The 12,727-nt window shown below is 37.6% G+C and overlaps 1 protein-coding gene across 4 annotated transcripts in view; it reads right to left on the reverse strand.

Annotated features, from left to right (window-relative positions):
- DCLK1 (doublecortin like kinase 1) overlaps positions 1-12,727 on the reverse strand; it is a 229,875-nt gene that overhangs the window by 14,594 nt on the left and 202,554 nt on the right. For 3 of the 4 annotated variants that reach the window (XM_066176006.1, XM_066176010.1, XM_066176007.1), the window contains 5 exons: positions 11,281-11,414; positions 10,461-10,538; positions 9,724-9,820; positions 7,890-7,970; positions 1,228-1,341 (listed from right to left, as the gene is read on the reverse strand). In XM_066176006.1, coding sequence (XP_066032103.1) covers positions 1,228-1,341; positions 7,890-7,970; positions 9,724-9,820; positions 10,461-10,538; positions 11,281-11,414 — 504 coding nt within the window. The other variant, XM_066176008.1, reaches the window with a different exon arrangement.

The following is a 12,727-nucleotide window of genomic DNA, read 5'->3' on the forward strand; positions in this document are numbered from 1 at the left end:
GAGAGGCACAGCTTGAAATTTTAAGTACTTATACCAAGTAACTTTGAGAGAGTATCCATTTTGCTGCACAAGCACTTCACACCTGTGAGCCAGATTGCATGTGCTGAGCTGAATTTACTTCATGCTGATTTAACTCAACACTGGAGGGGCTGAGCTGAGAAACATGAAAGTGGAAACAGTACAAGAAAGTGTACATGTGCAGTCACACCACCTGCAATTTATGGAGGCTGGGAATGAACACTGAGTAATTTGATATGGGAATGGTTACGTTTAACATGTCACATTTTTAGTGACTCTTTGGAGTGTTCACATTACTATGAGTAATAAAGGAAAGCTTACAAACACAAGCAGATGTATCAAAAATGTGAAGGATGTGCATGTTACTATTCAATGGCATTAGTATGAATAATCTCTTCATATGCTGAATACATCTTGTGTCCATGTATACGTCATACACATCTGTGAGGAAAAAATACAATCCTATGTGGTGGATGGTCCACTGAGGATGCCATTGAAACCTCAGTAAAGCTTGGTCAAAATTTTGGCCAAGCTTTGTTTCAGACACTCCGACATGTTCAAACCTAGAATGACTCCACTGGAACTGCAACGTGACAGAAGGCAGCAAGAAGTTCCATTAAGTCTTTACCCCATTAAATACTTCTGCTGACAGGGAAGCAGGCTGTGTGTGGCACTACAATAAAATGCTGCTGCCCAGCTAAATCTGAAGCAGCTAGACTCATGTTAACCATGAAGGCAGCAGTGAGGCATCCTAGCTCTCTTTCATGTCTTCAAAGAGGAGAGGCTTAGGCTGCCATACAGATTTTCAGTTAAATTTTGAAGCAATTTCCATATTAAAGTGGTGCTGTCCTGCTACAGCCTCTGTGTGTCCTAAATCCCTACGATGAGTCTGCTGCCGAGTAAAATGTCATGATCCTGCAGTTCAAATTGTTGAATTTATATTGGAGTTAGGACCACTGATCTCCTGGTAAAATGTGGAACTGTGTACTGTGTGTTCAGTTATATCTCCTAGGGCTGCTAAATAACAATGTGACTCACAAGGAGAATCAAAGGAGAAGCTGTGCAGGATACCACTCTAACCATGCTTCTATTAATTAAATGCTACAATTATCTAAAGATTAACCCTCTCTGGTTTCTTTTGGTGTCCTAAACACATAACTGTCTGGTGGGCACATAAATCTGTTTCATCTGTGTATTTCAGATGCTTACTGCTATGACAGAAACTCCAGCTGCTGTGCTGTTCGGCTTAGGGCCTGTGTTGAAATGTTTCTTTATCTTCCCAGCTACTGAGAGTTGATGTTCATTCTCTGGAAGGCCATCATCCTGCAAATAAATAAAGCAAAATAAGAAGTCAGAGAGGAAAGATGAAAAAAGAAGGAATTGTGAGGTGATTTTGATAGGTCATCAATACAGAGAAGTTTACAAAATGTTTGTATTAAATTCATTATTCACTAATAGTGACCACTGATCATTAATGGGTCAACCATTGTCTCCATCAATATATTTAAGGTACTTACAAGATGAACATATGCACCAAGCAGTCTCCCTCTTCTTCTTCACCTAATATTTTCTTCTCAAATTTTAGGTAATGTTCATTAAAAGTAATTGTTAAACATTTCATTTTTCTTCCTACCATATCTTAATTACCACTACCCAGTTATTATTATGCCCATTAATATTTCAAAGCCTGAGGCTTTCAGATGTGCTTAAGGTTCTTTTTTACTCATCACATAAATTTAATGATAATGACCTCAAAAGTAAAAAGCATCCAAGATATTAAAAAAATAAGAGGCTGGGCTATTCCTCCTTCCAGCTGAGACATCCCACTTTGCAGAGCAAACCTGGACACCTGCACCTAGGCATGCTGGCATCCTCCATGCTAAGGAGAAACCCCAGCAGAAAGAAGGGAGTTTGTGGTTTTGCATAAGTCTGCAGACTGAATTCAAGCCCGGGATAAGAGGAGGTTTTTTAAGAAGTTGTAGAAAAGATCCTTAAGCCTGAAAAACGTGCAAAAAGCACATTTCTCAATGAGGCTTTCCCACTAGCAGAATAGGCAGGATTTCAGGCAACAAATACGCAGAACAGGTGGAATAGGAAACAAAATGTAGAACAGCCAAAATATACAGGGTATCAGGTCACTGGCCACACGCCATTGTAATCCCTATGGTGCTGCATGACGTGTGTAGGTATAAACAGCTGAAATAATTCTTAAACTCCAATTAGGAAAAATCTTAGCAGAATAAAGGCAAATGAGACAAGATCAGAATAGTGAGAGATGACGGACACTTTTTTTTTTATTTCTCAGACATTATGAGGGCCCTTAAAGAGTTACAGAGCTGCTGCAGTAAATCACAAGTTCAGTGAGCATATGGGAATTTTAGAGAGGTTGGTAGGGTTTGTTATTTATTTAGCTTGGGGAGTTTGTGTTTAGAGATCCCTTACTCACCCCTTAAAAAATGTCTCAGCGGGCAAAATATGGCCAAGTGCACACAGCTGCAAAACACAAAACAAAACAATACAACCCAGTAGCTGATTATTGTCTAGCACTGGGGAGTCCTGGCTCAGTGGTATATGACCCCTAAAAATAACCTGCTTCTCCTTGACCTTGCCTTTCCCAGAAGAAAGCTTGTCTGTAGAGTGAACTCATCTTCACAAGAGGAGGGAAGAAAAATAAAATCATTCTGTTGGCCTTCTTGACATGAAAGTCTGCCAAGCATTCATGTCATTTTGTCAAAAGACTAAATTACAGAGAAGACAATAGTTACCAATACTGTGGTCATATTTTATTGGTGAAGCACCACACCCACAGTTACAGGGGCAACACGCCACAGACACATAGTTTGGGCTCCAGCTTTTAGATGAAATATCTTCCAGCTCAATATAAGATGCAGCATAGGGATATATCAGAATTCCTCTATTGTTATTATGTTTTTATTACTACTGTTGGTGCCACCTGATGTTTAGTAGTTTCGTTTTATCCAAACATGCTTTATAAACAAATCAATATATATTAAACTGGCTCCTGGAATTACTTCAGTCAACAATAAAATAGATAATATTGAGGGTGAGAGATGATAGCTGTTAAACGAAATACAAAACAAGACGCTCTGCAGTTTTAAAAGGCAAGAAGTGAAAAAATCACCCATCAAATATCAAACTGATCAGAATCAGCAGGTTAAGTTGTTGAATTGGAGAACAGTGCAAACACTGCTGACAAGAATTTCATTGGGTTGCTGAAATTGGAGGGATGTCAAACCCTGAAGAGGTCAACTGTTCCTTTCCCCTATTTTAAGTCTTTGCTTTTGGCAGTGGATTAGGATCACAGAATTTCATCTCAGCTTTAGCATTAATCACAAGATTTTTTTTTTTAAAGGTGACCAGTGATATTTTCTGCTCCATCTGGGAACTTTAAAGAGTCATGAGCTTCAGGAGATATTGACTGCTACCAGTCTGAAAGAAGAGCTCGCCTGTGCACACCTCAGAAGCTGAGCAGTCAGAAGAGTTTGAAAACTGTCCCAGAATTTGATTTTTCGCAAGGACAATATAAACTGCCTGGAAAGTTAAAACATTTTTGGTTTTTGTTTTGGGGTGTTTTGATCTTGGGGTTTTTTTTTGTTTTTTTGTTTTTTTGTTTTTTTTTTTTTTTTTTGTGTTTTTTTTTGTTTGTTTGTTTGTTTGTTTGTTTGCTTGTTTTGTTTGGTTTTGTTTTTTTTTTAATCGGCCTCTATAATGGTCTATTTGCAAGAAAAAAAGAGGAACAATGTCTTGGAGTAATTCCAGTAATTGATAAAAACTGGTTTCATATTCGCATTGTTCTCTGTGGCAGGAGACATCGCCACTCAAAGTAAAAAGAAATGTTATAAAGATGTAATGAAGATCAGGATTCCCAGACTCCTATTGCCCTGAAGCATTTAGATCCATTTCACAAAAATGGTCACAAGAGCTTTACTTTCCAGGTCTAAAAGCGTCAGACGAATAGATCATTATACAAGTAACAGCAGGAAATTAGAGTAAATGGAAGTTCTGGAAAAATTTTTGGACACTGTTTCCTTTAAGGATTGTAAGGAAATTTTTTTTTGTGCAGGGTCCTAGGGTGTAACCAAAAGCAGTACAGCTGCAAAATAAGGAATGTATTTTAAAATTTATTTTCTTACAAATGTTTAGCTTATTGATATTTATTGCATTGTTTTTCATTTCTTTTGCACACAAATTTCCAAGGCAGGCATAGTGAGGAAAAAACGTAAAAGCTCCAGGTTCTCTAATTCTTTTTAGGCTGGTGTATGCCATCTTCCTCCTCCAGCAAAAACACACATTTTATATTGATTATTTGAACAGAGAAGGATTTAGAAAATGCGAGTCATCCCTTTCAGCATTCACTGCTCAGTGATGTATTAGGAAACATTTACTACTTATACAAAAAAGAATGTGTCCTATAACTTGTTTCAGGTTATCAATAACAGTAAAGTTTAAAATGCCAGACCTCAAGCTTCCTGCCTCTTTCGTAATTCTTTGGCTTTGCAAAAAAAAAAAAAAAAAATTTGAGCAGATAAAGATTTGGGGTCCCTGTAGGGGATGTATAAACTGATGGATTTGTTTCCAGGTCTAAGGGTACTGCGTAGGAGAGATGATTCCAAATAAACTAAATGGAGGGGGCAAAGAACTGCTGCTGAATTGCATTTAGAATTCAAGATCTCCATCTGTGGAAGTGGCATGTAGCCAACATCTTTTCAGGTTTTGTTTTTTTTTGAATTGAAAACAGCTGAGATATTATTCACATAGAAACTGCTTTACTGGTATGACTCTGACCATAACAAGTTTTGCAGTTTCCAAGTGGATTACAGATATTTTTATAGCAAAAATTTAGACTGAAATGAGGGTTTGTTCCTACTGAAACTGTCAAAGCACATTCCAGGAATCTCAGCAATTTACCAAGTAATGACATAGTAAGCAGCTATAAAGTAGAATGGTTATTTACAATCTACAAAATGGTTTTACACAGTGTAAGCAGTCACAACACTTCTATCAAAGGTTTGATCAAAGAGAGAAAACGTTCCTTAAAATTGTCAAAGAAAACACATGCCTGCTTTTCAAGCCAGCTGTTCTATCTAGTATTTTAGCTGCAGATTTAACACTCTATGAATAGGTTCAAAACTGAAATAAGGGAAGTGTTGCAGTGAGCTCTATCCCAGCTGAAAATAATAGAGAAAGTAAACTCCAGCAGTTGACACCATGGAGAAGTATTTAAGCAGGTTACCTGTGAAAATGGAGTGTAGGTGAAAATTCCATGTGTCATTTCTTCTCAGAAAGGTAGTATACACATAATTGCTCAGGTAATTACAACATAAAGATTGCAGAGCCTTTTGTAAACAGGGATGAGTGCATTAATTCACTGTCCTGAAGCTGGAAAAATGAGGTCCAGGGAGGCTGAATGACAGACTTGCAGCTGATCCAGCGAGTGATGGCAGGGGGATGTGTAGATGGATCTGACACTGTACATTCTGCCTCTGTGCACCAGCAAGCTGCCCCTGCTAGCTTATCTACTGATAGTGTGCAGACACACTTCAGGGAAGTGCCCTTTCTCATGGGACCATTTAAGCACCTGTTTCAGCTCAGCCATGTTCTTTTTTCTTCCAATGTGATCTAGGATTGTAGTGTCATCTAGTTAATTTGATGCCCAGTATAAAGTGTTTCCATGTGTTATGCCTTGAAATGGGAGCAATGTTTGGAATGTGTTGAAGCACTTTCCTGAACTGGTCCCAGTGCTAGCCTTTTTCCTCACAGAAAAAAATATATGGAGGACGTAAGAGAATTCAAAAGCAGTTTTGATCTGTATTATGAACTATCTTTAGTGTAATGTTGAAAACAAAATACTGATTTGTTTCAGTTGCTAAAAGCAGCAGAAAAAAAAAGGAATTACAGAATTGTCATGGAATATTTGCTTCACTTATACACAGAACTGCTACAGGTTTTGATTGCAGAGAATTATTACCAGCATAAAACTACAAGTGCAGTAGAGCTAAACCAAAGATTGATTACCACATGTTGTTTCTAACAGTGCATCACAGTCACTCTCTAAGAAGTAGTATATTTAACAGAAGCAAGTAGATCTTGAATTTTCCCAGGTATATCCTCTAGTTTATGCCAACCAAGTACTTAAGAACCTTGTAAGCCAAGAGCTCTATCCAGACCACTATATTTAATAAGCACCAGTGGGATCGTCCTCCAAAAATGTATTAAATTCTCTTTTGAGTCCATTTATACCAGTTCTCTTCATACCTTCTGGCAAAGGGTTCTGCAAGTTAACTTATTGCAGAGAAATTCAGGAATTTGCCAAGGTGCTTTGGTAACCAGAGCTCAGGTTTTATAGCAGAGCTCTGGAGTGTTAAAAGTCTTTAGCCCCCAGCCCCTATCCTTGCTATCCTCTAACAGCAGGTACTAACGAGGGCAGGGAAGTAGATCTTCATGTCACTTTCACACCACTACCACCAGGTTACTGCCATAGACCTGCACCTCTTCTTTTTTATGCATCACACTAAAAAGGCTTTCTATAACACATCTACAACATTTTTTTTTTTAATGAAGTATCTGGGGGTAGCATTAACATTTCAAATATATTTTTAAGAAAAAAATGGAAGATTAGTGACCACTTCCTTAAGTGGTGTAAGAAAATGACATTTCAGTAATCTCAGCAGCAGTGTGCAGGCTGACACTGTGGGTGACATGGCCTCTCTGTGGCTTCTGATCAGTCACTTCCATCTCTTCCTCTTCAGCACTCCAGAAATCTCCACATGTCCTCCACCCATGGAGACAGAGAGACCCCCTCAATCACCATAAGGCATTGTAAACTGTGACAGAACACCATGCCCAAGGACAGCCCCTGGCACCAAGAAAAATTAATATTTCAGCTGCTTGAATGTCATCTTCAAAATGAGGTGATTTTCATCAGACATTGTCCTGGGTTTACTCTTCATACACCACAGAAGGGCTCTGCATGTTACTAGCATTTACAATTTAAAAAAAGTGGTTTGGGTAATAAGGGAACCCTCCAAGTTTAAAGCATGTATTTGGTAAATAATTAACACTCTGACTATATGGAAGACACTTTCATTAAAAAAATTATAGCTGAGGTGATTATATACTTGAATTTTTAGAATAGTTTTTAGTGAGAAATGGATTTTGGGTACAGCCGCTGAGGGACTGAAAAGTACTTCAGGGAGGACTGCACATTTAAACTTGCAACAAACAAAATGAAGCATGATTTCTTCTTCCTTTTTTTTTTTTTTTTTTTTTTTTTTTTTTTTTTTTTTTTTTCGCTGTTCATCCCAATTGTGTTTCTTTTCTTAGTTGTCCCTTCTGAATTGGAATATAGATTCTTCCAAATTTTCATTTCTTGTCATCTGAATATCTTAAAACATGTTAAATAGTCTGGAATAATTAACAAATCTTAAATGCCATCAGAAGCTAAATATGATTCTAAATGTTTCCCTGTTCCATTAACAGTATGGACTATATTTCAGTATATTTCGGTAACTATTAATCATGACTACGAGATTTTTGAGTCCACCTGATCTCAGGAGAACAAAATGTGTCTCTGAACCTGCAAGCTGAGTTTTAGAGATATGCAGTTATCAAATAGGATTGAGATTTGTTGAAAGCCTATTTCAGAGAAAATGTAGCTGAGCACACACAAAATAGTGAAAACTCCAAGGTACACAATACACTAAATCAGCCTGTAACCCAGCTTATTTGCAGTTGAATCTGTGGCATCTTTAGAATGCGCTGGCTTCCAAAAGGGCATAGCAAGGGCTTGACAGAAAGGAGCACAAAGTTGCGAAATTGCAAGAAGCATTTACAAGTCTGAAAATACTTACATTAACCCATGGATGCTCAAGAACTTGCAAGGCTGAGAATCGCAGATCTACATCTACTTGAAGCATCATTGTGATAAGTTCCTGAGAAATTGAATACAGGGTCAAATTTAAATAACACTTTTAAAAACTAATCAATATTTCATTCATTTAAGAACTCTTTAACTGATTTTGTAGGAGTTCTCAAAGAGAGAGTGAACTACTGACTTCAGAAATATACTAAGATTATTCAAAAAAAAGAAAAACCATGAACTGATGAATTCTCAGCTGAACTTTTAAATCAATATCTGAAAGTACTTTGAAAAGCTAGAAGACAGTTCTGAGTTACAGTTCTGAAGCCACTGTTTAAGACAAAAGCACTTAATACATAATGTGCAAAACAGATGGTCCCAGGAAATTAGGTTCACTTCCCATTAAGAAAAAGCCCATTCTTCTGTAGGAACAAAAAAGCCTGCAAATATAGCTTTATTTTAAACTCCTGTATAAATTACATAGAAGATATTAAAAAACCCCCGACATTTAAAACCATTATTTTTCATCTTCTGATTTTCTCTGCACTTACATTATTTTATTCATAGAGTGGAGTGCATGGAAAGAGGATGGCAATATGACAGCAAATAAAGGTGCATCACCAAAGACAAAAGCTACTAATTCTTAGTTACAAGAAAAACATAAATAGATAGGCTAAGGCTTCAAATCAGAAATATCAGACAGACCAATTTGGCAGAGGGAGTTTCACAGGAAAACCCACTGGCAAAGGACTTGCAGGGTTCCCTGCCAGAACACAATGATTTGGTTTAGAGAACTTCCAACTCTATGTATCTCATTCATTAACCTCATTAGTTAGCAGGCTAAAATGCTAGTCCTGATCACCCTCCACATACCTGTAAAAGCAGGATGTAACTCTCCAAAGAATGGAGATTCAGAGCTACTCTCATTACCTGCATCCACCTCCAAATTTCACTTCTTTTTTACTTGTGATTAATCAAACACTGTCACACTGAAGGAAACAGGAATACAGTTTTTCATAGATTTGTCTAACAGACAAGAGAAATAAACTGACTGAAAGTAAGCACTTATCTAATGACCATATGAATGACCATATGAATTTTTTTTCATACACATATATTATGTCTCTGTTCACATATATTTATACATATGACTGTAGTGAATGCCAGATTCCCAGAAAATCTCTGAATTAAACTGTTGCTCTAGTGCATTGAAAACCTGATCTGCTCTGCAAGGATAATGAACTCTGTCAAGGTCTGTATCTGTAAATACTTATATCTGCCTTAGCACACCAACAACTGCAGGTCAAGAGCTCTGACCAGAACAACTCTGTATTTCATACCACTCTACAACAATAAGGCAATGGAAGACATGGTTCTTTGGCAGAAAGAAACAACAGGCATAACATCTCATGGGGTTAATAAGAGAAATCAGCCTCCCCATAATATTATTAGATAATGTTCAAAGGCTCCAGGTTGGCACCTGGTCCCCCTCATAAGTACATACAAAGCACAGTCTACAGGAGCTTTCAAGCTAAGAATTGAATTACTTTAATTTTTTTCTTAATTAATAAGGGCTGCTGGTGTCTCTGTTGTGTGAGAAATCATAGAGATACAATGACCATTTCAGAATGGGGTCCATTTCAGAACCACCTGGAGTCTGAGACAGTAACCAAACAAAACATAATTGGTGACCCAGAGGAATTTATAGGTGTAGCAGGAGATGTATGAGACAAGTCAAATACAACACCGTGAAAGGACAACATGCATTAGGTACTCCCACTAGAAATAACATTGTATAAGAAAACACCATCTACCATAAAACTAACCTTCGCAGAGTCAGAAACGTTGTCCCAATATGGAGATGGAAAATCCATCTGTCCCATCAAAATCTGATCAAAAAGCACTTCTTGGTCATCTCCACTTCTGTAAAGTAAAAAACCAAAGAAAACCAACAACAAAACCCAAAGAGAAATTATTTTCAGATGTGGTTTCAATGGACTTCTTAAAATTGCTTTTAATTGCTCATGCCTTAGTATGTTTTTGGAAGCTGTTGATTGCCCCAAACATGCAGACATGGGTGTTAATGGCAAGACCATAAAACACAGTGCATTTGGTGAACTCTTTCTTTCTGCTTGTCTTTAGGATTGTCCACAACTTTGCAATTGCTTTCAGCGGATAAAATATCTGACATGTCCTTATTAATTGGCTTACATTTTAATTACCTTTTACCAACCACAAAATATGTTGCATTTTGTCCATGAAAGAAAATGGTTATTTCACAGTGTATTTAAAACTTCCGGCAAAGGCACGCAGAACCTGTAATGAAGACTCTTGTTTTGCAATGCAATGAAGTTTAAATTACAATAAACAAACATGAGACACAGATCTTACCATAAAATCACAGACATTTATGAGGCTTGTGTAGAACACTATGCAGGGCACAGAATAAAACATCAAACCCTATGAGCAGTGGACTTCTACAATGGGAATCTCTGTGCTTAATGTGAAAGGAGCACAGGGACCAATCCACTTAACAAGGATGGTTGAATAGATCAGTCCATACCCACGGAATGGAGGAAAACCACAGAGCAGGATGTAAGTAATCACACCCGCTGCCCAGATGTCCACCTTCAAGCCATATCTAGAAGTGTGAGAAACATAGTTAGTGACATACGATTTTTACAGACTACAGTGTAAGAACAGAGGAAACATGGTCAGAATCATTAATAATTTCTTATAAATTCCCATCTGAACTTTGTCTACATACCAATCCTCATTCTGCTATCAAATATTTTTTTTACATTTACATCTTAAAATTACGTTAGATCAGAATGTGTGAGTGCACAGAAGACATTGGGCTGTATTCTTCAGTTGGTTAACTAATTCAAGTTGAGTTAACTTGAGTTAGTGATGCCTGTCAACATGAAGTCTGCAAACGTGACACAGGCTGCTCAAGCCCGCAGGCATTTACTCTGTGGAACAAATCAGAAGAGGACAGTGTGTGATACTGAAATAGAATTAAATGATGTGATAATGAAATAGAATTAAGTGAATGGTCGTTACCAGTCTCTAGAGAACAGAATTACTTCCACTGTATCTGAAAATGGCTAGTTAGTAACTCAGTGTTAAGCTGAAAAGAGTGAGGCCAAGAACTGTCAGAGGATGACCAATATAACTCCAAAGCCAGCCTGCTCTGAACTGGTTTGGGTAAGATAGCCTCCAGAGGTCCTTTCCATGTGAATTGTTCTATGCGTCATGATTCTCCATCATAGCCAACCAAAGGCAGCATAAAAACCTTAATTGCAAGAACTCCAGTCTGGCACAACGGCAAGAATGTGCTCCGCTGAGTACACATCAATGTATTACTACTACAAGTGATTTACCCAGTTTCAGCGATGATTTCTGGAGCTACATATGTTGGGGTCCCACAGACAGTATATAGAGGTCCATCCACGATAGTTGCTAGGCCAAAGTCTCCCAACTTCAGGGACTTGCTTCCATCTTGGTGTTCATAAACCTAAATCAGGAGGAAAATTGAAAGCTTTACCACAAAACCATCAAGGCATTACTGTAATCACTTGCTAAATGCCTGAAATGTTCCTTCTTACAGGTTTTTTTCTCTTCACCTTTAACATATTTCTCTGCATGCTTTGAAAATTCACAGACAATTTGGACAACTTCCTTTGAATGCAGTCAGAATGTTTGGGAAAGACTTGTCTCGCTGCCTGTCCAACAAAAGACATACCACTTGCTAAGTGCTAAAGCCCAGAAGCAAATGTGTGACCTTCCAACAGTGGCTTTCCTACGTCAACTCCCTACTCAATTCACAGTGTGGCGGGTTGAGTTTATTCGTTTTACTTGCAGAGACCTTAAAGGTTTGCACAGGAACTTCAACTACTTAGATAATACAAAAATGGCTGTACTGATAGCAGTTCCAGGCTCTTCTCTGTGTGCTGAAGCCACAAAACACAAAGCTGGCTGAAGTATTTCACCTAGAAATAGTGTCCTCTCCTTGGATGACTCTTACACACCAATGAGTGTCTTATTGGGATGGAGGTGTCACAATCAATGGGACATAAGCAGTTAGGGCTGAAAATGGGTATACACGAAAACCCTGTCTTAAAACCTGGTCCTCCCAGCAACAATGTGAAGGGGTTTCACGGGGGTTTATGGGTGCAAAGGGAGATTAAGATGTAGTCACATATTAAAAAAAAAAAAAAAAAAGCTAGAAACATCAGTAAAAAATAAGTAATTTTAAAAGCTGGCTCAGAGCAAAAGAATGGCCCCAAACCTGCAAACACTGAAAACTAATGTCCTAGAATGACTTTATGATGCTGTATTATACCCCCCATCATCTGCTTATGCCAGATATTGAGTTCTGTGCCTATAAGACTAGATCCAATTAAAAAATGTTTAAAAGAAAAAATACAAAAATGTATCTAAATTTAACACTAGAATGTAAGTCTATCTTAATTCGAGGTGCTAGTTTGCTTCCCATTTTGGAATCTTTTCTACAACAGCACCTTAAAAAATGGAAACAGGCTACAGGAGGCCTTCTTATAATATATAGGCATCACTTTATTATTTTGCAAGCCAAACCAAAGCTCTATGCAGTCTGGATCACCATAAGTGACATCATGTAAAAAATTTGCAGCAAAACTGTGCAAAAAATAGTAGGTATCATACTTCTTACTAAAAACCAAAATAATCCTTTATATATATATATCTTGACCAGCTACTCCTACATCCAAAATCACATTTATCTACAACTGTTTCAAGAAGAAAATCCTAGATTTTTTTTTTCTTATAAAAATACAGTAAATTCTACAT

This window comes from Chamaea fasciata, unplaced genomic scaffold, assembly GCF_029207755.1.
Source record: "Chamaea fasciata isolate MVZ Bird 193981 ecotype frontalis unplaced genomic scaffold, bChaFas1.0.hap1 SCAF_2, whole genome shotgun sequence".
Classification (NCBI taxonomy): domain Eukaryota; kingdom Metazoa; phylum Chordata; class Aves; order Passeriformes; family Sylviidae; genus Chamaea; species Chamaea fasciata.